This window comes from Loxodonta africana, chromosome 4 (assembly GCF_030014295.1).
Source record: "Loxodonta africana isolate mLoxAfr1 chromosome 4, mLoxAfr1.hap2, whole genome shotgun sequence".
In the NCBI taxonomy this organism is placed as follows: Eukaryota; Metazoa; Chordata; class Mammalia; order Proboscidea; family Elephantidae; genus Loxodonta; species Loxodonta africana.
In genome coordinates this window covers 103381637-103406221 of record NC_087345.1, presented here as the reverse complement: position 1 = coordinate 103406221, position 24585 = coordinate 103381637, and the positions used below count along the sequence as shown (strand labels likewise).

At 39.3% G+C, this 24585-nt stretch overlaps 1 protein-coding gene and 1 pseudogene across 4 annotated transcripts in view; both read right to left on the bottom strand.

The window, feature by feature from the left end:
• Positions 1 to 24585, bottom strand: part of ABCD2 (ATP binding cassette subfamily D member 2) — an 88992-nt gene that overhangs the window by 45607 nt on the left and 18800 nt on the right. For all 4 annotated transcript variants that reach the window (XM_023555334.2, XM_064284390.1, XM_003405379.4 and 1 more), the window contains one exon: positions 20769 to 20914. In XM_023555334.2, the coding sequence (XP_023411102.1) occupies positions 20769 to 20914 (146 nt within the window). The remainder of the gene's footprint in view (positions 1 to 20768; positions 20915 to 24585) is intronic.
• LOC100668608 (vesicle transport protein SEC20-like) lies at positions 10965 to 12503 on the bottom strand (annotated as a pseudogene).

The window sequence follows — 24585 nt, the reverse complement described above, 5'->3', positions numbered from 1 at the left end:
TCTGCCTGAGCACAAGGAAGGGTTCTGCAATTCCCATTCTTTGCAATGTTACCCATAATTCATTACGATCTACACAGTCGAATGCCTTTGCGGAGGCAATAAAACACAGTGAAACATCTTTCCAGTATTCTCTGTTTTAGCCAAGATCCATCTGATATCAGCAATGATATCCCTGACTCCCTGTCCTCTTCTGAATCTGGCTTGAATTTCTGGCAATTTCCTGTGGATGTATTGCTGCAGCCATTTTTTAATTATCTTCAGAAAATTTTACTTGTGTGTGATATTATTAATATTGTTTGACAATTTGTGCGTCCTGTTGGATCACCTTTCTTTGGAATGGGCACAAATATGGATCTTTTCCAGTCAGTTAGCCAGGCAGCTGTCTTCCAAACTTCTTGGCATAGGTGAGTGAGCGCTTCTGTGTTGCATCTGTTTACTGAAACATTTCAGTTGGTATTCCATCAATTCCTGAAGGCTTGTTTTCCACCAATGCCTTCAGTGCAGCTTGGACTTTTTCTTCAGTACCACCGGTTCTTGATCATATGCTTCCTCCTGAAATGGCTGAACATCGACCAATTCTTTTTGGTATAGTGACTCTGTGTATTCCTTTCATCTTCTTTTGATGCTTCCTGTGTCATTCAATTTTTTGTCCATAAAATCCTTGAATGTTACAACTTAAAGCTTGAATTTTTTCTTCAGTTCTTTCAGCTTGAGAAATGTCAAGTGTGTTCTTTCCTTTTGGTTTTCTACCTCCAGGTCTTTGCACATTTCATTATAATACTTTAGCTTGTCTTCTTGAGTTACATTTTAAAATCTTCTGTTTAGCATTTTTACTTCATCATTTCTTCTATTCGCTTTAGCTACTTTACATTCAAGAGCAAGTTTCAGAGTCTCTTCTGACACCAATTTTGGTTTTTTCTTGTCTTTTTAATAACCTTTTTTTAAAAAATAATTTTTATTGTGCTTTAAGTGAAAGTTTACAAATCAAGTCAGTCTCACACAAAAACCCATATACACCTTGCTACACACTCCCAATTACTCTCCCCCTAAAGGGACAGCCCGCTCTCTCCCTCCACTCTCTCTTTTCGTGTCCATTTCGCCAGCTTCTAACCCCCTCCACCCTCTCATCTCCCCACCAGGCAGGAGATGCCAACATAGTCTCAAGTGTCCACCTGATCCAAGAAGCTCACTCCTCACCAGTATCCCTCTCCAACCCATTGTCCAGTCCAATCCATGTCTGATGAGTTGGCTTTGGGAATGGTTCCCGTCCTGGGCCAACAGAATGTCTGGGGGCCATGACCACTGGGGTCCTTCTAGTCTCAGTCAGACCATTAAGTCTGGTCTTTTTATGAGAATTTGGAGCTGCATCCCACTGTTCTCCTGCTCCCTCAGGGGTTCTCTGTTGCGGTCCCTGTCAGGGCAGTAATTGGTTGTAGCCGGGCACCATCTAGTTCTTCTGGTCTCAGGCTGATGTAGTCTCTGGTTCATGTGTCCCTTTCTGTCTCTTGAGCTTGTAATCACCTTGTGTCCTTGGTGTTCTTCATTCTCCTTTGCTCCAGGTGGGTTGTGACCCATTGATGCATCTTAGATGGCCACTTGCTAGCGTTTAAGACCCAGACGCCACTCTTCAAAGTGGGATGCAGACTGTTTTCTTAATAGATTTCATTATGCCAACTGACTTAGATGTCCCCTGAAACCATGGTCCCCAGACCCCTGCCCCTGCTACTCTGGCCTTCAAAGCATTCAGTTTATTCAGGAAACTGCTTTTGGTTTAGTCCAATTGTGCTGACCTCCCCTGTATTGTGTGCTGTCTTTCCCTTCACCTAAAGTAGTTCTTATCTGCTATCTAATTAGTGAATGCCCCCTCCAACCCTCCCTCCCATAACCACAAAAGAATGTTTTCTTCTCAGTTTGAACTATTTCTCAACCACTTATAATAGTGGTCTTATACAATATTTGTCCTTTCGCAACTAATTTCACTCAGCATAATGCCTTCTAGGCTCCTCCATGTTGTGAAATGTTTCACAGATTCCTCACTGTTCTTTATCAATGTGTAGTATTCCACTGTGTGAATATACCATAATTTATTCATCCATTCATCTGTTGATGGGCACCTTGGTTGCTTCCATCTTTTTTACTATTGTAAACAGTGCTGCAATAAACATGGGTGTGCATGTATCTGTTCGTGTAAAGGTTCTTATTTCTCTAGAATATATTCCAAGGAGTGAGATTCCTGGTAGTTCTATTTCTAGCTTTTTAAGGAAGCGCCAAATCAATTTCCAAAGTGGCTGTACTATTTGACATTCTCACCAGCAGTGTAAAAGTGTTCCAGTCTCTCCACAGCCTCTCCGACATTTATTATTTTGTGTGTTTCATCTCCAGCCTTGCTGGAGATGAAATCTCATTGTAGTTTTGATCTGCATTTCTCTAATGGCTAATGGTCGTGAACATTTCCTCATATATCTGTTAGCTACCTGAATGTCTTCTTTAGTGAAGTGTCCATTCATATCTTTTGCCCATTTCTTAATTGGGTTATTTGTCTTTTTGCAGTTGAGTTTTTGCAGTATCATGTAGATTTTAGAGATCAGGCGCTGATCAGAAATGTCATAGCTAAAAACTTTTTCCTAGTCTGTAGGTAGTCTTTATACTCTTTCGGTGAATTCTTTGGATGAACATAGGTGTTTGATTTTTAGGAGCTCCCAGTTATCTAGTTTTTCTTCTGCATTCTTTATAATGTTTTGTATACTTTTTATGCCATGTATTAGGGCTCCTAACGTTGTCCCTATTTTTTCTTCCATGATCCTTATCGTTTTAGATTTTATATTTAGGTCTTTGATCCATTTTGAGTTAGTTTTTGTGCATGGAGTGAGGTATGGGTCTTGCTTCATTTTTTTGCAGATGGATATCCAGTTATGTCAGCACCATTTGTTAAAAACTGTCTTTTCCCCATTTAACTGTTTTGGGGCCTTTGTCAAATATCAACAGCTCCTATGTGGATGGATGTATGTCTGGATTCTCAATTCTGTTCCACTGGTCCATGTATCTGTTGTTGTACCAGTACCAGGCTCTTTTGACTACTATAGCAATATAATAGGTTCTAAAATCAGGTAAAGTAAGGCCTCCCACTTTGTTCTTCCTTTTCAGTAATGCCTTATTTATCCGGGCCCTCTTTCCCTTCCATATTAAACTTTTCATTATGTTCCTGAATAATCTTTCTAATTTCTTCAGTTGCTTTATCTGTGTGTTCCTTGGCTTGTTCTGCATATTGCCTCATTTCCTTCCTGATGTCTTGAAGGATTCTGTATATTAAACTTTTGTATTCTGCAGCTGGTAATTCTAGGAATGCACTTTCATCTAGAAAATTCCTGGATTCTTTGTTTTGAGAGCCTGTTGAGGTGATCATGGTCTGTTTCTTTATGCGACTTGATATTGACTGTTGTCTCCAAGCCATCTAGAAGTTATTGTGTTAGTTTATGCTTGCTTACTGTGTTGTAGCTGCTTGCTTTGTTTTGTTTTGGTATACCCCTATGGGTTGCTTGAGTGAGCTAGCTTGATTATTTTTGCCTTTGGAGCTCTGGTGTCCTGTCCCCAGCTGGCTAGAGCTGTCCTCAGGTATATCAGTCTAGGAGTCCATTCAGTTTTCTTGCCCGAATTCAGCTCAGGTTTCCAGGTAGCTGATATCAAGTGTGTGTACAGGCTCTGACCTACGGTCTTAGAGGGGTTAGTGGTGATTTGCGTATATACCAGTATCTGATTGCAGCAGGGGGTCACGCTCTGAACAAGGCAGGGGGCTGAGAACCAACCCCCAAGTGTCTCTGAGGAAAACATGTCTCTGTTCCCTAGAGCATGCTGGAGGGTGGGTTCTGCAGAGGGACCATGAGCACCCAAAGTTTTTGGTTGTAAGGACTGGGAGGTACCAGTTATCTTTGGACCCCTGTCGCGGGTGGCTGGGTGACCTGAATGGAGCTACCAGTCCTTAGGTCCCTGTTGTGGGTAGGTGAGGACCTTGTTTAATAGGCAAAGCAACGTCAAACGTCAAACACCCACCACTCCACTGCACAGCTGAAATGGTTGGAGTTTGCCAACAAGGGCCTATTCTCCTGAAATAGACCCACACAGGTCCATGCAGAAGGGAAAGGTGCTCAAGGTCCACGGATGTTTTATGCCTGGACAGGAGCCGCTTCTGTCCTGAGCTCCCCCATTTAATAGAGCTAGCAAATTATCTTTTCCCCCCAGTTGCAAATTTTTTCCTTCCCCAAGGCCGGTAGGATGGCTCTAGGTGCTCACCAGGGTCTACCACAGGCCTAGGGATTCAGCCACTGAAGCCGACTTGGGGACTGGGGGGGGCGCGGTAAAATATACGCAAGTACTGAGCTTTTGCCGAGAGTGTTGTTTGCCTCAGGTTCCGGAGGCGTGAGCGGGCTGTGTGGCTGGCTGCTTCTCCCTGAGGAAACTGTGGCCGAAGGCTAGGACCAGCCTGCCGCTACTGCTGCTGCTGCAGCCGCCGCCGCTCCAGGAATGGTGCCTGAGTGCTCCCCACGATTCAGGTCCCGTAACTCCTCTCCACTTCTGAACGGCCTCTTCTTCCCCCTACCCCTCAGTTCGTTGCCTGAGCTTGCCTTTGATGCTCAAGGCTCCCAGCTTGTCACAAATGTACTTCTTTCACTTGTTTTTTGGGTCTTTGTTGTAAAGAGGGTTCGACGGAAGTGTCTGTCCATTCTGCCATCTTGGCTCCACTCCTCCTTTTTAATAACCTTTAGCTTTGTTCATGTATGATGTAATCACATAACTCATCTGGTCTTCAGTCATTAGTCTTCGGTGAGTCAAATCTATTATCGAAACGGTCTCTAAATTTAGGTGGGATATACTCAAGTTTATATTTTGTCTCTTGTGGACTTGTTTCAATTTTCTTCAGCTTCAACTTGAATCTGCACACGAGCTATTGGTCTGTTTCGCTATTAGCCTCTGGCTTTGTTCTGACTGATGATACGAAGCTTCTCCACTGTCTCTTTTCACAGATGTAGTCAATTTGATTCCTGTGTATTCCATTTGACAAGATCCATTGTATAGTCACATGATTTTTGTTGTTGAAAAAATGTATTTGCAATGAATAAGTGATTTGTCTTGCATAATTATATCATGCAATCTTTGGTGTCATTTCTACCACCAACGGTATATTTTCCAACTACAGATCCTCCGTCTTTGTTTCCAGCTTTTGCACTCCAATCACCAGTAATCATCAATGCAACCTGATTGCACGTTTGATGGATTGCAGACTGCGGAAGTTGGTAAAATCTTAAATTTCATCTTTGGCCTTAGGGGTTGGTGCATAAATTTCTATAATAGTTGTATTATCTGGTCTTCTTTATAGACATGTAGATATTATCCTATCACTGACGGTGTTGCACTTCAGGATAGACCTTGAAATGTTCTTTTTGATGATAAATGTAATGCCATTCCTCATTAATTTGTCATTCCCAGCATAGTAGACCATATGATTGTCTGATTTAAAATGGCCAATACCAGTCCATTTTAGCCTATTAATGCTTAGGATAGAGCCCTAGTGTCAAAGTGGTTAAGACCCAGGCTGCTAACCAAAAAGGTGGCAATTCAAGTCCACCATGGAAACTCTATGGGGCAGTTCTACTCAGTCCTATAGGGTTGCTATGCATCATAACAGACTTCATGGCACACAACAACAACAACAATGCTTAGGATATCGATTTTTATGTGTTCCATTTTATTTTTGACAACTTCCAGTTTTCCTAGATTTATACTTCATACATTTCACCTTCTGATTACTAATTGAGGTTTGCTGCTGTTTCTTGTCATTTTAAGTCACACCACACCAGCAAAAAAAGGTCATGAAAGTTTGACTCTGTCCACATCATTAAGGTCCTTGTCTTAGTTAAGTAGTAGTGCTCTAACAAATACCACAAGTGGATGGCTTTAACAAAGAGGAATTTATTTCTTCACAGCAAAGTAGGCTAAGTATCTAAACTCAGGGCAACAGCTCCAGGGGAAGGCTTTCTTTCTCTGTCAGCATTCTCATCAATCTTCCCCCAAACTAAGAGCTTCTCAGGCACAGGGACCCCAGCTCAAAGGATGCGTTCTACTCCCGGCACTGCCTTCTTGGTGGTATGAGGTCCCCAATCTCTGCTTGCTTCCCTTTTATCTCTTGTAAGATAAAGGTGGTACAGTCCACGCCCCAGGGAAACTCCCTTTACACTGGATCAGGGATGTGACCTTAGTAAGGATGCTCAAATTCCACTCTAGTCCTCTTTAACATAAAATTACAATCGCAAAATGGAGGGCAACCACACAATACTAGAAACCAAGCCCCAGTCAAATTGATACATACATTTTTGGGGGGACATAATTCAATCTATGACAGTCATCTCTACTTTGAGGAGGCAGCTCTTCCTCAGTTGTATTCTGAGTGCCTTCCAAATGGAGGTACTCATTTTCTGACACTATCTCAGACAATATTCCATTGCTATCCATAGGTTTTCACTGGCCAACTTTTTTCAGAAGTGGATCACCAAGTCTTTCTTCCCAGTCTGTCTTAGTGTGGAACCTATACTGAAATTTGACCACCACTGGTGACCCTGCTGGTATTTGAAATACCGGTGGCATAGCTTCCAGCATCACAGCAACACTCAAGTGATCACAGCAACATGCAAGCCACCACAGCACAACAAACTGACAAGTGGTGGGCAGCACACTAAAATCAAAAACCAAACCTTTTGCTATCAAGTCAATTCTGACCCATAGCAACTGCAAAGGACAGAGTAAAACTGCCCTATAGGGTTTTCAAGGCTGTAGTATTTATACTAGCAGACTGCCAAATCTTTGTCTCCTAGAGCAGCTGGTAGGCTCGAACCACCCACTTTTCAATTAGCATTTCCTTGTATAACCACTGCACGACTGGGGCTCCTTGGGCAGCATATTAGAGAACCTTAAAAAAGTAAATAGAAAAGCTCCGGCTAAAAGCAACATTTAAGTAATGCTTAAGGACCTAAGGGGATGGTCTCTACTATTTCTAGTATTATGAATGCATAATATTTAGTATTAGTTGAAATGAGTGTAACAAATGTTTGCTTTTTCTCAGCTTAGCATGCTAGGGAGAGGGTAGGATATGATATAACTTTGCTTAGAATTGTCCAAAAAAACAGGAAAAAAACTTGTGGTTACTTGCATCTGTGGCATTTTTGACCTATCTAGACATTGGAGAAACTTATGCAATACATGCCAACTGTTAAAATCCTAACTAACTTTCAAAGCCCAGGTCAAATGACAAACTGATCTAACTTATTTCTCCTCACTTTGAACATCTATAGCATTTCTTCTATTTCTTAAGGACCTTATTATGGCTTTTATTATAGATAATTGCATGTTTTTGTTTATAACCAAATTAGATGTAAGCACCATAAAGAAAGTGACTGTGTCTTACTCATCTGTCTATTTTCCATAGTACCTTACAGCAAGGCTCCAACAAACCTTGGTAACAATGAAAAGAAACACCAGTTTAAGTAAATGTGTATTGACAGATAATAAAGTACAACAATTTTCCTGATGTGAAGTACAACACTGCATTTGCCCCTTTTTTTTCCTTTTTGGAATTTTTTTTAAAATCAAATTTAAATCTATCCTTATAATACACTCTTTCCTTCATTTTCCTAATTTTTCACTTCTGAGACACCAAAATCATAAATGGACAGAAATTTGTTCAAGTGAATCTTTCATACATAAAAAAAAGTTATGGGAAATTTGAATCTATTTTGGATCTAGAAACCCTGGTGGTGTAGTGGTTAAGTGCTACAGCTGCTAATCTAAGGGTGGGAAGTTCAAATCCACCTTGAAAACTCTATGGGACAGTTCTGCTCTGTCCTATAGGGTTGCTATGCGTCGGAATAGACTCAATGGCATTAAGTTTGGTTTTTTTTATTTTTTTTTATTTTGGATCTAGTGAACAAAGAAAAACCTTAGCCTAAGGAGCCCTGCTGGCATAATCGCTAACCATTAGGCTGCTAACCAAAAGACTGGCAGTTAGAACCCACCCAGTGGCACTGCAGGAGAAAGACACTGCGATCTGCTCCTATAAAGATTACAGCCTAGAAAACCCTATGGGGCAGTTCTACTCTGTCACATGGGGTGGCTCTGAGTTGGAATCGACTCAGCAGCATCCAACAATAAGTATTTGAGCATGTGGGTTTGAGTAGTAAGAGACGATGGTTAAAATTTCTGTCCCAAGATGTTTCTTCCAAGGAAGGGTGGTGAGAGCAGGAGCCTTGGGAACAGAATTACATAATTTGTTGGCACTCAACTGGAGATTGTTGCTGAGGAGAGATTTAATGTGGTGTATACAAATGATCCCTGAAGAAAAATATAAAAGTACAAGGGACAGAAGATTTTGCTACTTTTTGGCATTAGACATTTGCTATCATCTGTCTTCCTATTCATTCACCCCTTTCAGTTCCTCCCTTCTTTCTTTCCCTCTTTCCTTCACTCCTTCCTCTCTTCTTCTCTTCCTTCCCTTCCCTCCCTTTACCTCCTCCTTCACTCCTCCTTCCCTTTTCTTTCTCTCTCTCTTTTCCCCCAACCATCATCAAGTGTTCCGTATAGTGAATATTGTTATTGTTATTCTTACATGCTGTGGAGTTGGCTCTGACTCATCGTGACCCTATGTACAACAGAACAAAACACTGCCCGGTCCTATGCCATCCTCATGATTGTTACTTTGAGCCCATTTTTGCAGCCACTGTGTCAATCCATCTCGTTGAGGATCTTCTTCTTTTTTGCTGACCCTCTACTTTACTAAGCATGATGTTCTTCTCTAGCGACTGGATCCTCCTGACAACATGGTGAGTGTTAGCATATATAATATTTTTTTAGCAGGTGAGCTAGCTAAATAAATAAAAGACTGGGCTTTCAGGACATCAATGGCTGAAGACAGAAACTCACCAGGGGATCAGTAATTGACTTACGGGCCATAAAACCAAAAACCAAACCCAATGCCACTAAGTAGATTTTGACTCATAGTGACCCTATATGACAGAGTAGAACTGCCCCATAGGGTTTCCAAAGCTGCAAATCTTCCTCTTTTTTTAATGACAGCTTTGCTACTATTGTTGTTAGGTGCCATTGAGTCAGTTCTGACTCACAGTGACCCTATGCAATAACAGAACTAAACACTGCCCAGTCCTGCACCATGCCTACAATCATTGTTATGTTTCAGCCCACTGTTGCAGCCACTGTGTCAATCCATCTCGTTAAGGGTCTTCCTCTTTTCTGCTGACCCTGTACTTTACCAAGCATGATGTTCTTCTACAGGGACTGATCTCTCCTGACAACATCTCCAAAGAACGTAAGGCGCAGTCTCGCCATCGTTGCTTCTAAGGAGCATTCTGGTTATACTTCCTCCAAGACAGATTTGTTCTTTCTTTTGGTACTCCACAGTATATTTGATATTCTTTGCCAACACCACAATTCAAAGGCATCGATTCTTTTTCAGTTTTCCTTATTCATTGTCCAGCTTTCCCATGCATATGATGCAACTGAAAATACTATGGTGAGATGCACCTTAGTCTTCAAGGCGACACCCTTGATTTTCAACACTTTAAAGCAGTCCTTTGCAGCAGATTTACCCAATGCAATGCATCTTTCAATTTCTTGACTGCTGCTTCCGTGGGTGTTGATTGTAGATTCAAGTGATATGAAATCCTTGACAACTTCAATCTTTTCTCTGTTTATCATGATGTTGCTTATTAGTTCAGTCATGAGGTTTTTTGTTTTCTTTATGTTGAGGTGCAATCCATACTGAAGGATGTGGTCTTTGATCTTCATCAGCAAGAGCTTCAAGTCTTCTTCATTTTAAGCAAGCAAGGTTATGTCATCTGCATATCTCCGGCTGTTAATGAGTCTTCCTCCAATCCTGATGTTGCGTTCTTCTTCATATAGTCCAGGTTCTTGGATTATTTGCTCAGCATACAGATTGAATAGGTATGGGGAAAGAATACAACCCTGACTCACACCTTTCTTGACTTTAAATCACGCAGTATCCCCTGGTTCTGTCCAAACAGCTACCTCTTGATCTATGTACAGGCTCCTCATGAGCACAATTAAGTGTTTGGGAATTCCCATTCTTTGCAATGTTATCCATAGTTTGTTATGATCCACACAGCCAAATGCCTTTGCATAGTCAATAAAACACAGGTAAACTTCCTTCTGGTATTCTCTGCTTTCACACAGGATCCATCTGACATCAGAAATGATATCCCTGGTTCCATGTCCTCTTCTGAATCTGGCCTGAATTTCTGACAGTTCCCTGCTGATATACTGCTGCAGACACTTTTGAATGATCGTTAGCAAAATTTTGCTTGCTGTGATATTAATGATATTGTTTGTTAATTTCTGTTTCTTGGGAATACGCATAAACATGGATTTCTTCCAGTCTGTTGGCCAGGTAGCTGTCTTGCAAATTCCTGGGCATAGACGAGTAAGTGCTTCCAGTGCTGCATCCATTTGTCCGTTGAGATACCTGCCAATTCCTGGAGCCTTATTTTTTGTCAATGCCTTCAGTGCAGCTTGGACTTCTTCCTTCAGTACCATAGTTCCTGATCATATGCTACCTCTTGAAATGGTTGAGTGTCAACCAATTCTTTTTGGTATAATGACTCTGTGTATTCCTTCCATCTTCTTTTGATGCTTTCTGCTTCATTTACTATTTTTCCCATAGAATCCTTCACTATTACAACTTGAGGCTTGAATTTTTTCTTCAGTTCTTTCAGCTTGAGAAATGCCGAGCATGTTCTTCTCTTTTGGTTTTCCATCTCCAGCTCTTTTTACATGTCATTATAATACTTCGTCTTCTTAAGCTACCTTTGAAATCTTCTGTTTAGCTCTTTTACATCATCATTTCTTCCTTTTGCTTTAGCTGTCTGACGTTGATGAGCAAGTTTCAGAGTCTCTTCTGACATCCATTTTGGTCTTTTCTTTCTTTACTATATATATATATATATTTTTTTTTTCTGTTAAATACAATCAAGTTTATTCAAGGAATGGACATGTGTGTTCCTCATCCTTCCCACTGTTCTTCTCTCTTCCCGCCACCAGAGGTGGCATTGAGGGCCCCATGGGTGGGGGGAGGAGAGGAGGTCATTAAGTCCCTGGGGCTGGACTCTAAATACCATATGCAGCAGCCAGCCGAGTGTGCAAGGCTCAGGCGGTGGGAGCCCCTGTCCGTGTGGGTGTCCTGATGACGCGTTTCCTTCACTGCTCAGCTCGCCCTCTGCCTACCAGCCCCCTGCAGGAACCCAGGAGCTGGGCTTCCGTCCGACCTGCTCAGCCACTGGCTCAGCCACTGCAGCAAACCGGGGACCAGGCTCAGTGTGGCAGCCAGGGCCAAAGCTCAGCAGTATGGATGGACCCTGAAACAGGAGTTCAAAGGGCCAAACCTGGGGGCTCTCACGTCCTACAAGAATGGGAAGAGCCGCTTCTTCACGATGTAGAGGACGGTAGCAAGAAAGAGGGCCAGAGCAAGGAAAATGAGGAGTTTGTCTGTCAACTCCCGGCGATTGTATTTTGTGATGAGCTTCCGTCCCAGCTGGATGGTTCCCGACATGGACTTAAACTCTTCATTTGCATCCCGGATAGTTCGTGAAGAATTGACTAGGGTCTGCATGGCTTCCTTCCTCTGTTGGACCTGCTGGGACATCATCCTGCTGATCCCCATGAGGCTCTCTGTGATGGTGCTGGACGTCTGGGCCAGGCTCTCTTTGGTGGTTTTCCTCTACCTTAAAAGCTCTCCTCCCTGGAGAAGCTCCGCTGTCTCTAGATTGTCGATGGCAATTTTGCAAGTGAGATTTGCTTTCCTCCATAAGGTCTGATTGCTGAGCATCTGCTTCTTACGATTCTCCACTTCCTGGAGCAGAGCTTGCTTCTCTCTGTCTTGCTCTTTAGCCGACTGCTCGAACTCCTGTATCCTGTGCTGTAACTGCTAAAACTTCTCTTTCACTTTAGCGTTCAGTTCAGTAAGTGCACTTAATGGTCCTGAGCAATGGCGAATATCCTGGATAAGGGCCTTCACCTCCAGATCGAATTTGACAATCTCTTGGTTACAGATCCGGACACGGACATCTTGGGGTGCCGCCATGTTGGGAACGCCTACTACGGACAGCGGCGGTGCCCAAAGTTCAAACGTGTTTTTGCACCTCCTTCTTTCCCTCCCCGCCTTGTCTTGCAGCAGCGCCACCTTAAGACCCGTTTGAGTGCGGTGGGAGCGGGAGGTCGGCACTGAAACTTCTAATGCAGGCTCTTGATAGTTATTTGCAAAGGTTTCCTAATAACTAGGCATTCTGGCGGCGAAGTGGATGAGAGCTCAGTCTGTTAACCAAAAGGTGGACAACTCGAATCTACCAGCCGCTCCTTGGAAACCCTATGGGGCAGTTCTACCCTGTCCACAGGGTCGCAGTGAGTCGGAATCAGCTCTACGGCACAGAACAACCCCGACACATGGGGAAAATCAGCCTCGCCCCTTGGTTTTACTGTTATAAAACCAGGCCGAAGAGAATATCAAAAACGGCTGACAGTGGCCTTTCCCCGTCTTCCGCCAATCACTCTAATGACTTTTTAAATAGAAGAGAAAAAAAGACTAGAAGAAAAATGTTAATTGGGATGTCTCTTAGCGGGTTCTGGTAAGTGGAATTAACAATTTTTTAAATATTCCTTTAAACTTTTTCACACTTTCTAGAGTGAGTATAAATTGTGGAGTAAAGGAGAAAATGGTAAACATACATATATATATATATTTTAACGTATGGAATTCAAGGCAAGTGGCTTGAGCACCTCCTGTCACCTCATCTCACTGTCCGGATATTTCTAGAACCCAGAATTAGGTCACCTCCCTGCTTACACCCCTTCCATAGCTCCTGGTGGTTCTCCTTTGTGTACAGTTGAATTTATTAATTCTACCTCACTGGAGTAGTTTTGATGTATTAAGTAAAAGAATATAAAAGCAGGCCCTCAACAAATGGTGGCTCTTTTATTTTTATTATTGAACAGCTGGTTTCTTAGCTGGTCCTCAAGATCATGGGGCACCTTTCTGGATTCCTAAAGCTATTTTTTTTTTTAAATAATTTTTATGGTGCTTTAAGTGAAAGTTTACAAATCAAGTCAGTCTGTCACATATAACCTTATATACACCTTATTCTATACTCCCACTTACTCTCCCCCTAATGAGTCAGCCCACTCCCTCCTTCCAGTCTCTCCTTTCGTGAAGATTTTGCCAGTTTCTAACCCTCTCTACCCTCCTATCTCCCCTCCAGACAGGAGATGACAACACAGTCTCAAGTGTCCACCTGATACAAGTAGCTCACTCTTCGTCAGCATCTCTCTCCCACCCATTGTCCAGTCCCTTCCATGTCTGATGAGTTGTCTTTGGGAATGGTTCCTGTCCTGGGCCAACAGAAGGTTTGGGGTCCATGACCACCGGGATTCCTCTAGTTTCAGCCAGACCATTAAGTCTGGTCTTTTAATGAGAATTTGGGGTCTGCATCCCACTGTTCTCCTGCTCCCTCAGGGATTCTCTGTTGTGCTCCATGTCATCCGTTGTGGCCAGTCTTTCCTGTCTTTTTAATGACCTCTTGCTTTCTTTGTGTATGATGTCCTTGCACAACTTGTCTGGTCTTTGGTCATTAGTGTTCAACACATCAAATCTGTTCTTGAGATGATCTCTAAATACAGGTGAGATATACTCAAGGTCATAATAACAATTTTAGTGAGATACAATTTACATACCATACAATTCACTCATCTAAAGCATGTAATAAAATGGTTTGTAGTTTGCTTACACGGTTATGCAATCATCACCACAATCAATTTTAGAACATTTATATCACCCCCAAAAGAAACCTGTACCTTTTAGCTATCATTCCCCCTTGATATCCCTATTCACCTTAGCCACAGTCAACCACGAATCTAGATTCTGTCTCTATATAGCAAGGCTGTAAATCTTTACAAAAGCAGACTGCCACATCTTTCTCCTGCTCAGCAGCTGGTAGATTTGAACTGCCAACCTTTTGCTTAGTAGCTGAGCACTTAATCACTACACCAACACAGCTCCTCATGGGCCAGAGATTAATGAATTAATGAAAGCAAGAGTTTAAGTAGTTGGGAAAACAGATACTCTGTACCAAGAACTGACAAAAAGACATTCAAGATCTGTATCCAAGCGAAAACTTCCTGAGAGTATGGCTAACCAAGCAGGTTTCAATGAGTTTTAATTATCTGTTTAAGGAATACAGTCACACTGCTCAAAAAATTCAATCTCGAAACAGCCTAAAATTGGCCAGATATTTTTAAAAGTACTACCTGAGCAAAACAAAACATTTTACCATGCTGCATCCCACAGGTTTATAATGGATAATCTACATTTTAAGTGAAATGTTTCTTTGTTAAAACTTATCAAATGTGCCAATAATTATCATATCCTATTATTAATGAAAATGGGGTGAGAGGAAGCTGTATTAGAAACTAACTTATCCTGCAAAAGTCTTTATTTGTATTTTTGAGAAATAGGGTCCAGATTTTCTTTTATCTGGCTCTCATTATTAGCACTGCTTACATATTAGAAGACAATAACTGAGAACACATTGAGGTGATTTCACAATTTCTTCAGAATTCAGGATTCTCAGCTTGCAAACTGAGCCATAACGGCATTCTTTATGAAGGTTTCACTAAAAATAAGTGGCCCAGGACTTTATTAACAAAGCGAAAAGACAGCCTACAGATTTGGAGAAGTTTTTAAAGAAACCCGCTAAAAACCAAACCCACTGCCGCTGAGTCGATTCCGACTCATAGTGACCCTATAGGACAGAGCAGAACTGCACCACAGAGTTTCCAAGGAACGCCTGGTGGATTCAAACTGCCGACCTCTTGGTTAGCAGCCATAGCACTTAACCACTACGCCATAGAATCATATATCAAATAAGGGCCTAATATTCAAACTATATCTAAAACTTCTAAAATTTAACAACAAAACAATAAATAACCCACCCCCCGCCCAAAAAAGGCAAAGGACTTGAATGCATAGTTGAAAAGATGATATTCAATTGGCTAACAAGCACATGAAAAGATGTTTAACATCCTTAGACCTTAAACCAAAACCCCAAGCCCACTGCTGTCAATTCCGACTCATAGAGCTCCTATAACCCATTGCCATCGAGTCGAATCCGACTCATAGCGACACTACAGGACAGAGTAGAACGGCCCCATAGAGTTTCCAAGGAGCGCCTGGAGGGAGACGCAAATCAAAATCACAATCACCTCCATTAGAATGGTAATAATCAAAAAAACTGACAAACAACAGGTGTTGGTGAGGTTGTGGAGAAACTGGAACCTCCATCTATTGCTTGTGGGAATATAAAAGTACAGTCACTGTGGAAAAGTTTGTTGGCTCCTCAAAAGTTGAACATAGAACTACCATATAACCCAGCAATCCCTATCCTAGGTATATAGCCAGAAGTGAAAACAGGAATGCAAACAGAAACCTGTACAGGAATGTTCATTGCAGCACTTTTCACAATAGTTAAAAGGTTGAAACAAACAAAAGGCCCATCAACAGACGAATGGATAAACAAAATGTGGTATGTACATACAATAGAATATTATGCAGCCGTTCAGAGAAATGAAGTCCTGATGCATTCCACAACATGGATGAACTTTGGAAGCATTCTGCTAAGCAATATAAGTAGGTTGCAGAGGAGAAAACAGTGTATGATCTCACTTATAGAGAATTAGCAAATACACAGAAAACAAAGATTATTAATGATTACCAGAGATGGGAGGGAGGGAGAAAAGGAAAGTTTTTGTTGGGGGTATTGAGTTTATGTTAATGGTGGTAGGAAATTTTAGAAAAGGATAGTGATGATGATGGCACAACATGAAAAATATAATCAATGTCATTGAATTGTAAATACGGAAGCTGATGTATTGGCGAATGTTTTGGTGTGTATATTTTCACCACAGTAAAAAATAATAATAATAATAAAAGTGACCTAGTAAGTTTAATTAGAATTTTTTCTCAATAGTTCACTTATTTTCTTGTGTACATTGACTTCATTAGAAATCCACTTTAACAAAACCCATTCTATTTTTCCCCATGAAAATAACAATTAATGTACATTGATTGATGCATGCAAAGATCTATCCTCTAACAAGAAGTCTCTTAATCATAAAAGTACATATAGTGGATTATTGTAAAGGTCTCTGTGACTTGAAATTCACTTTCACTATATAAGTCTCAATTCTATATTGAAATTTCAGCTTTTTCTGCCAAACTAGTACTAAAAAAATTCTACTGCTAGATATTAATGCAATAAAATATTAGATTATAATATTCATTAATGGAAATATCCTAAGAAGAAATGCTTACAATTACCTAAAAACAAATATTTTGAAAGGGTGAATGAGTTTTCTTTTAAAATGTAAACACAAGATTATTTTCTAATTTACTTGGAAAAAATCTGGCTAGCAGATTTTAGAATGTAAGAAATGAATACTACATTTAGGCTTTTTGTTTACATATATTTAAGTAAAGTCTATCCTTTTTGTAAGAAAAAATGGTACTATAAAATTTGAATATAAATTTTCATGTTTATAGAACCTATATAATTATGGTAAAAAATACTTTTACCCATGATTATTGAAAACATTTTTAGCCTCAAAAAACAGACTTCTCTCATTCTCATTTTTCTCCTTACTTAAATAAGGCTGTAGTAACAGTAAATATCACAACTAAGGAAAGGTTTCCCAGTGATCTGTTTGTTCAAAATAACATAGTTAGGTCTCTCTGAGAGCAAAGGCTAAAATTTCTTTGCTCTCAAAGAGACCTGTTATTTTCCCCTGGAAAGAACTTATATTGCTTAGATGACAGTTATATTAAAAATTATATCCTTCATGTTGTATTCTATTGGGTTGCTATGAGTTGGAAATGACTTGATGGCAAGAGGTTTGGATTTTTTTTTTCATATTATATATGAAATCTTAAACAGCTAAAATATATAATTTACTTTTCTTTGCATTAGGACAATAGAATTATGTGGTATAACACTGAATATTTTCCTCATGATTCCACATATTTTAACCTAAATAAAAAATTAAAATCAAGTTCTACTTGGAAAATTTGTATTCTGAAATTTAGCTTTCAGAATCGAAAGGTTTCCCAAAAGACTTTAAAGCATAGACAAAAAGAGAAGTCATTCTGGTGTCACAAGATGTCATCTATTTTGTTTAAACACAAGCATCCATGCCAGTGCTCACGTACGTCATTTTCTTACAACTGCTATTGCAGGACTTCATCTTCCTACGTTCCAGGTAGTTTTCTACTACTGCAATAGGTCTTACTTTAAAGAAAGAAGTCCACAAAACCTTATCTGCCTAACAACAGCATGTGGCCTAAAAATTAAACTAGTGGACATGATGGTACAAGTACTGAAAGGAAAAGGGGCATGTGACAGTATCACACTCAAAGTAACTTTCACATTTGCTTTAGGTGCTTCTAGCCTAGATGGGAGTACTCTGTGATGTCTAACCCATGGTGATGACAGATGGAAGAATTACTGGGCCAGATGAGCCTGTTCTCTTCTTCAAACTTCATTTTCTCTCTTCCATAATGAATATTCCAGATTCTCAAACGCACAACTTTGTGTTTCAAAATTTCTAAATTGTTATGGGGGAAGATGGTTAAAGACTTCAGAAGAGACAATTTTCTTTTTAAATATTTTTATGTCCACTTTAAACTCATTCTTAGCATAAAACAATTTTAATTTAGTTTTAAATCATTAATTAATCAGATGGCATAACTCTAATAAAGACTAAAATACAAAGAATCTTACTTAGGAATAAATCTAACCAGGGAGGTAAAAGATCTACACAAAGAAAACTACAAACGACTACTGCAGAAACCAAGAGAGACCTACAAAATGGAAAAACATACCATGCTCCCGGATAGGTAAATTTAACATTGTGAAAATGTCAATTCTACCCAAAGCAATCTACAAATGCAATGCAATCCCATCCAAATACCAAGAGCATTTTTTAAAGAGATGGAAAAACTAATTATTAATTTTATATGAAAAGGGAAGAGGCCCTGGATAAGTAAAGCTCTACTGAAGAAGAAGCATAAAGTAGGAGGACTGGCACTACCTGATCTTAGAACCTACTATACAGCTACAGTAGTCAAAACAGCCTGGTACTGGTATAATGGCAGACACATTGACCAATGGAACAGAACTGAGAACCCATATGTAAAGCCATCCACCTATGGTCACCTGATCTTTGACAAAGGCCCAAAGTCCATCAAATAGGGAAAAGACAGTCTGTTTAACAAATTGTGCTGGCAAAACTGGATGCTTATCTACAAAAGAAAATGAAACAGAACCTATACCTCACACCACACATAAAAACTAATTCAAAATGGATCAAAGACCTAAATAGAAAACGAAAAACCATAAAGATCATGGAAGAAAAAATAGGGTCGATGCTAGAGGCCCTAATATATGGCATTAACAGGATACAAACAAAAAATAACAACACACAAACTTGAGAAGATACGCTAGATAACTTGGATCTTCTAAAAATTAAACACTTATGCTCATCGAAAGACTTCATCAAAAGAGTAAAAAGAGAACTTACAGACTGGGAAAAAAAATTTTGGCTATGACAAATCTAACAAAGGTCTAATCTCTAAAATCTACAGGAAAATCCAATATCTCTACAACAAAAAGACAAATAATCCAATCAAAAATGGGCAGAGGATATGAACAGACACTTCACCAAAGAAGACATTAAAGTGGCTAAGAAACACATGAGGAAATGCTTGTCATAACTAGTAATTAGAGAAATGCAAATCAAAACTACAATGAAATACCATCTCACCCCGATATTACTGGCAAGAATCGAAAAAACAGGAAATAACAAATGATGGAGAGGCTGCAGGGAGACTGGAATTCTTATACACTGCTGGTGGGAATATAACATGATACAACCATTTAAGAAAATGATATGGTGCTTCCTTAAAAAGCTAGAAATAGAAATACCATATGATCCAGCAATCCCACTCCTAGGAATATATCCTAGAAAAATAAGAGTCATCACATGAATAGACATGTGCCCACCCATGTTCACTGCAGCACTGTTCACAGCAGCAAAAAGGCAGAAACAACCTAGGGGCCTATCAACAGATGAATGGATAGCCAAAGTATGGTACGTATACACAATGGAATACTACGCAATGATAAAAAACAGTGATGAATCTGTGAAACATCTCACAACATGGAAGAATTTGAAGGGGATTATGCTGAATGAAATAAGTCAATCACAAAAGGACAAATATTGTTTGAGACCACTACTATAAAAACTCATGAAAAGGTTTACACAGGAAAAGAAACAATCTTTGATGATTACAAGGGAGGGTAGGGGTGGGAGGAAAAACCTAAATAGACAAACGGCAACTTTGGTGAAGGGTAAGGCAGTATACAATATCGGGGAAGCCAGCAGAACTTGTCCAAGACAAGGTCATGGAAGCTCCATAGACACACCCAAACTCCCTGAGGAACCAAATTCCTGGGCTGAGGGATGTGGGGACCATTGTTTCAGGGAATATTTAGCTCAACTGGCATAACACAGCTTATAAAGAAAATTTCTACATTGTTCTTTGATGAGTAATGTCTGGGGTCTTAAAAGCCTGTAAGTGGCCATCTAAGACACCCCTTTGGGAGGAAGGGAAAATGAAGAAAACCAGAGATACAAGGGAAAGATTAGTCCGAAGGACTAATGGACCACAACTACCACTGCCTCCATCAGACTGAGTCCAGCACAACCGGATAGTGCCCGGCTACCAACACTGACTGCTCTGACAGGGATCACAACACAGGGTCCCGGAAAAAGCTGGAGAAAAATGTAGAACAAAACTTTAACTCACACACACACCAAAAAAAAGACCAGACTCACTAGTCTCAGAGACTGGAGAAACCCAGAAAATACGGCCCCCGGTCACGCTTAGGGCTCAGTGATGAAGTCACTCCTCAGGTTCAGCCAAAGATTAAACAGGCTTATAAAACAAAACTAGACTAAATGGGCACACCAGCCTAGGGGCAAGGACAAGAAAGCAGGAGGGGACAGGAAAGCTGGTAATGGGGAACCCAAGGTAGAGAAGCAGAGAGTGTTGATAGGTCATGGGGTTGGCAACCAACATCACAAAACAATATGTGTATTAATTTTTTAATGAGAAATTGGGCTGCTTTGCAAACCTTCATCTAAAGTACAATAAAAATAAAATAAATACAATAAAATAAAATACAGAGAATTTTAAACATAAATATACAATTTCAGAGCATATGAATGTATGTAGCATGATTTCGTGATCAGTATACATCTAAGGACAAGTATTTCTCTGAAAAGAGATAATCTGACATCTAAGGCAAAATAATTATTCTTTGGAATAGCCTGCAATTACAGAGACTAACAGTTGTAGTCTTTGAGTATTTTTTGTATCTAGAAGGACATGAAAATGAAAGGTGGTATTGTCTTGGACACTATTATAATCAAAGCAAGTAATAAAACTTTTTGGAATAATTGAATTTTTATTTCCTTCATAGCTTCTCTCAAGGAAAACACCCCATAAAAATGCATAAACTGAAGAGCCTAAGGAATCAAGAAAATACAAGAGCAAGAGGAAATTGGTTTTTGTGGTGTAAAAAATTACATACCTTTGTGGAATATAGAACATATGCTGAGGAGGTGGTTTATAGAGGACTCCTTCATACACAGGCCACAGTCCACTTAAAATTCTAAAGAGAGAACTTTTCCCACAACCATTGGGACCAGTTATTAAAAGATGCATTCCTTCTTGTACCTAAAGTAAGAAATAAAATTATAAACTGCAGTTTTTAAGAATTATTTTACTTGTCAGCATTTAAAAGTGATTTGTTAAAAAAAAAACAAACACAACTTTCAAACACATGACAATCTAGGATGGGTAAGGAATCAAAGAAAAATATATTAGGGCTAAGAACATCAAGTTTGGCTTTGGCTACGCTCAGAAGCTAAAAGCACCAAAAAATATTTTAATTCCCAAAAAAATAGATTTCCTTGGAATAAGCACTAGGTTTCCAAAATTATAATTGATGTCTTGTTATCGGACACTTTAGACATTTTAAGAACTATAAACACACGGGAAGTAAGACAAACCATAAAAATTTAAATTAAAATATATTAAATCTTACATTATTTATATTAATATTTGATTAAATTTATACTGAATTCAAATACAATTTAAGTCAACTGAAGTTATCAGCTATAAAGCACGAGAATCCTGAGTTAGTCAGATTGTGTAATTTTGTATTTTAGCAGTCTAAAATGTCACAGAAATTATAAAAGCCCAGAATCAGAGAGAGAGAAACCAAAAAACCAAACCCATTGCCATGGAGTCAATTCCAACTCATAGAGAGATAAGATGATTCTAATTCTGTGTTATTCACAGATGGAGAAATTTACAAACCAACACAGACGAAAGCAAGAGGACTGTAATTCAGTTTTATGGCTAGGGATAAATTAAAATACATATGCATTCATTCTAAAAAGCTAAGGTTATTTACCCGTTATCTAGCAGATGCTTCTCTTTAGAATCTTCTACCTTATTTATCTTTTAAACAGTTAAATTTATGAGTTCCCAATTCTACTCAATAAAATTGAGACACTCTTAGGGTATCTCCAGTGTACCATGAAGAACAATAACTGGGAACACCATTAAAAAATTTGAATTGCTCCCACTGATCTCACATATTTTAAAATCAAACATAAAAAATGAACATAATGTGAAAGTATGGGAGGCAGAAATCTACAGGATGTCTGAAGGTATAGCTCTGAATAGTGTGAATACAAATATCCAAGTATCAAAGATGTTGAATACATCATACTGAAAACTTTATATTACTAGCATTTTATCACTATTAAGGTACCAGTTCCATGTCTATCCTTCATGATTCCTGTGCTGCATATGACACGAGCTCAAATTCTTTTGTAGAATAAAGGGAGGGAGGAAGGGAAGGACGAAGGAAGAAAGAAAGGAGAGTTGGGATGGAGGCTAGGTAAAAGAACTGGGAATGTGTATAATAAGCTAGAAACCCTGCTGGTGTAGTGGTTAAGTGGTATGGCTGCTAACCAAAGGGTCGGCAGTTTGAATCTACCAGGTGCTCCTTTGATGCTCTATGCGGCAGTTCTACTCTGTCCTGTAGGGTCTCTATGAGTCGGAATGGACTCCACAGCACTGGGTTTTGTTTTTGTTTTTATGTAAAGGCAAAATGCGGTTCAAATTCATATTCTGTCTAAATAATCAGACATTTCCTCAGCAAACACTGACTGAATATCTACCATGTGCCTGACAGTCTTCTAGGCACTGGGGATAGAGTGTTGCCCAAGACAAGGACCCTCTTCTATGGAATTTACATTCCAATGGGAGAGACAGCAAAAAACACTTGAACAAAAAATTGGGTAATGATAAATGCTATTAGTGAAACAGCAAAGCAGGAAGATGTGTTAGGGAAAGTTGATGGGGTTACGAGGTTGTGGGGCTTCCTTGAATTTCCTGGTTACAAGAAGTCCTTTTTGAGGAGGTGGCATTTCAGCTAAGGCATGAGCGACAAGCAGCAGCCTGTAAAGTTCTGCACAAGAGCGTTCCAGGCAGTGATGACAGTTATGACAAAGAACATAAGAGCGAACTTGAGTCTATAAAATCTGATCACAGATATTTTTCTTCTAAAACATAGCCAAACTGAAATTCTATTTTGAGAGAATAAAGATAAAAGAAAATTCTGGGAAGAACCTAGAAAGAACTAATTTTACGATTTGCTTGTGCTCTTTGACTATAGAGTGGATTCCACCACCCACTCACTGCCGCTCAGTCAATTTTGACTCACAGCAACCCTAAAGGACAGAGCAGAACTGCCCCATAGGGTTCCCAAGGCTGTGTAAATCTCTACGAAAGCAGACTGCCACATCTTTCTCCTGTGGAGCAGCTAGTGGGTTTGAACTCCTGACCTTTTGGTTAGCAGCCAGTCTCTTAACCACTGAACCACCAGGGCTCCATAGAGAGAATTAGGACATTTTATTTAGTAGGAGCATAAATGTTTTCCAAATGTCCTTTTTAATTCCAAAGCATCAACAAAAGAGTGAGAACATTTGCCTCTAAAAACCTGTTTAGTTTTCAATCAATGTAGATGAAACAGAAATTATTATTATATTCTTGGGGACCTAAGAATTTAAATGTAAGTCCCTACCTGAGTCAGAAATAATGATTATAAAAAACAATGTACTATAATAACGTATCTTTGTAGCACTTCAAAATTTGATACTTTCACTAGATAAAGAATTATTTTATTAATTTTATATAAAAAGAAAACTGAATTCTGAATGGGTAATTAAAAAAAAAAGGTGTGATATATCTACAATACTATAGCTAAACAGGTTGCACAATGCAAGACTCTAATAAATGGAACAAGAATTAATTTTGACAAAAAAACTTGACACAAAAACTCTACAAAAAGCCCAACCTGAGAAAAACTCTACAAGAAGCCGTAAATTACAAATTGCTAGCCTATTAATAAATAATTAAATGTTCCATGTAGCATTCCTGAATTAGTTTTATTTGAATCTACTAAGATTATGACGCATCGCTAATACCTAACTGGTACTCATGTTCAGATCCTAATAATCAAACCACCATCTAAGATCTATATGTTAGTTCTCTAGGTCTACAAATGAAAAAATTAAAAGGCCTGACCAATTGTAGTTAAAACACAATTTCTATTAAATTTATTAACACAGGATTCCCTGTTCAGTGCTTCTCATCTCCTTTAATTTGCTAGCACCCTTAGTCCTTTGCAAATACATTTTAATGATTATGGACTAAGATCCATCCTAAAATCATTAGTACATACACTGTCAGGTTTGGAATTCTTATTATCCAGTCCAATCATGTCTTTGAACTAAGCTCAACTGCCTTCATTACAGTCATTAATACTTGTCAGCAAATTATTTTGTGTTTGAATTCTAAAATGTATGATCGAATTTTACAATGCTTTAAATCCGTGCCTCAGGTTTATTAGTTTCACATCTTAGTTTTTGCAATCAAGATGTAGAATATTAAATATAAATAACTTTTATTCTCAACAGAATTAAAAACTAAACTCTCATTCATGAATCTTCTGAATATTTTTTCCTAATATTAGATGTTATTAGGTGCCATCGAGTTGATTCTGGCTCATAGTAACCCCACACACAACAGAACGAAACACTGCCTGGTGTTGCACCATCCTTACAATTGTTGCTATGCTTGAGCCCACTGTTGCAGTCACTGTGTCAATCCATCTCGTTGAGGGTTTTCTTCTTTTGCTGACCCTCTACTTTACCAAGCATGATGTTCTTCTCTAGGGACTGGTCCCTCCTGAAAACATGTCCAAAGTATGTGAGATCAAGTGTTGCCATCCTCGCTCCTAAGAAGCATTCTGGCTGTACTTCTTCCTAGAT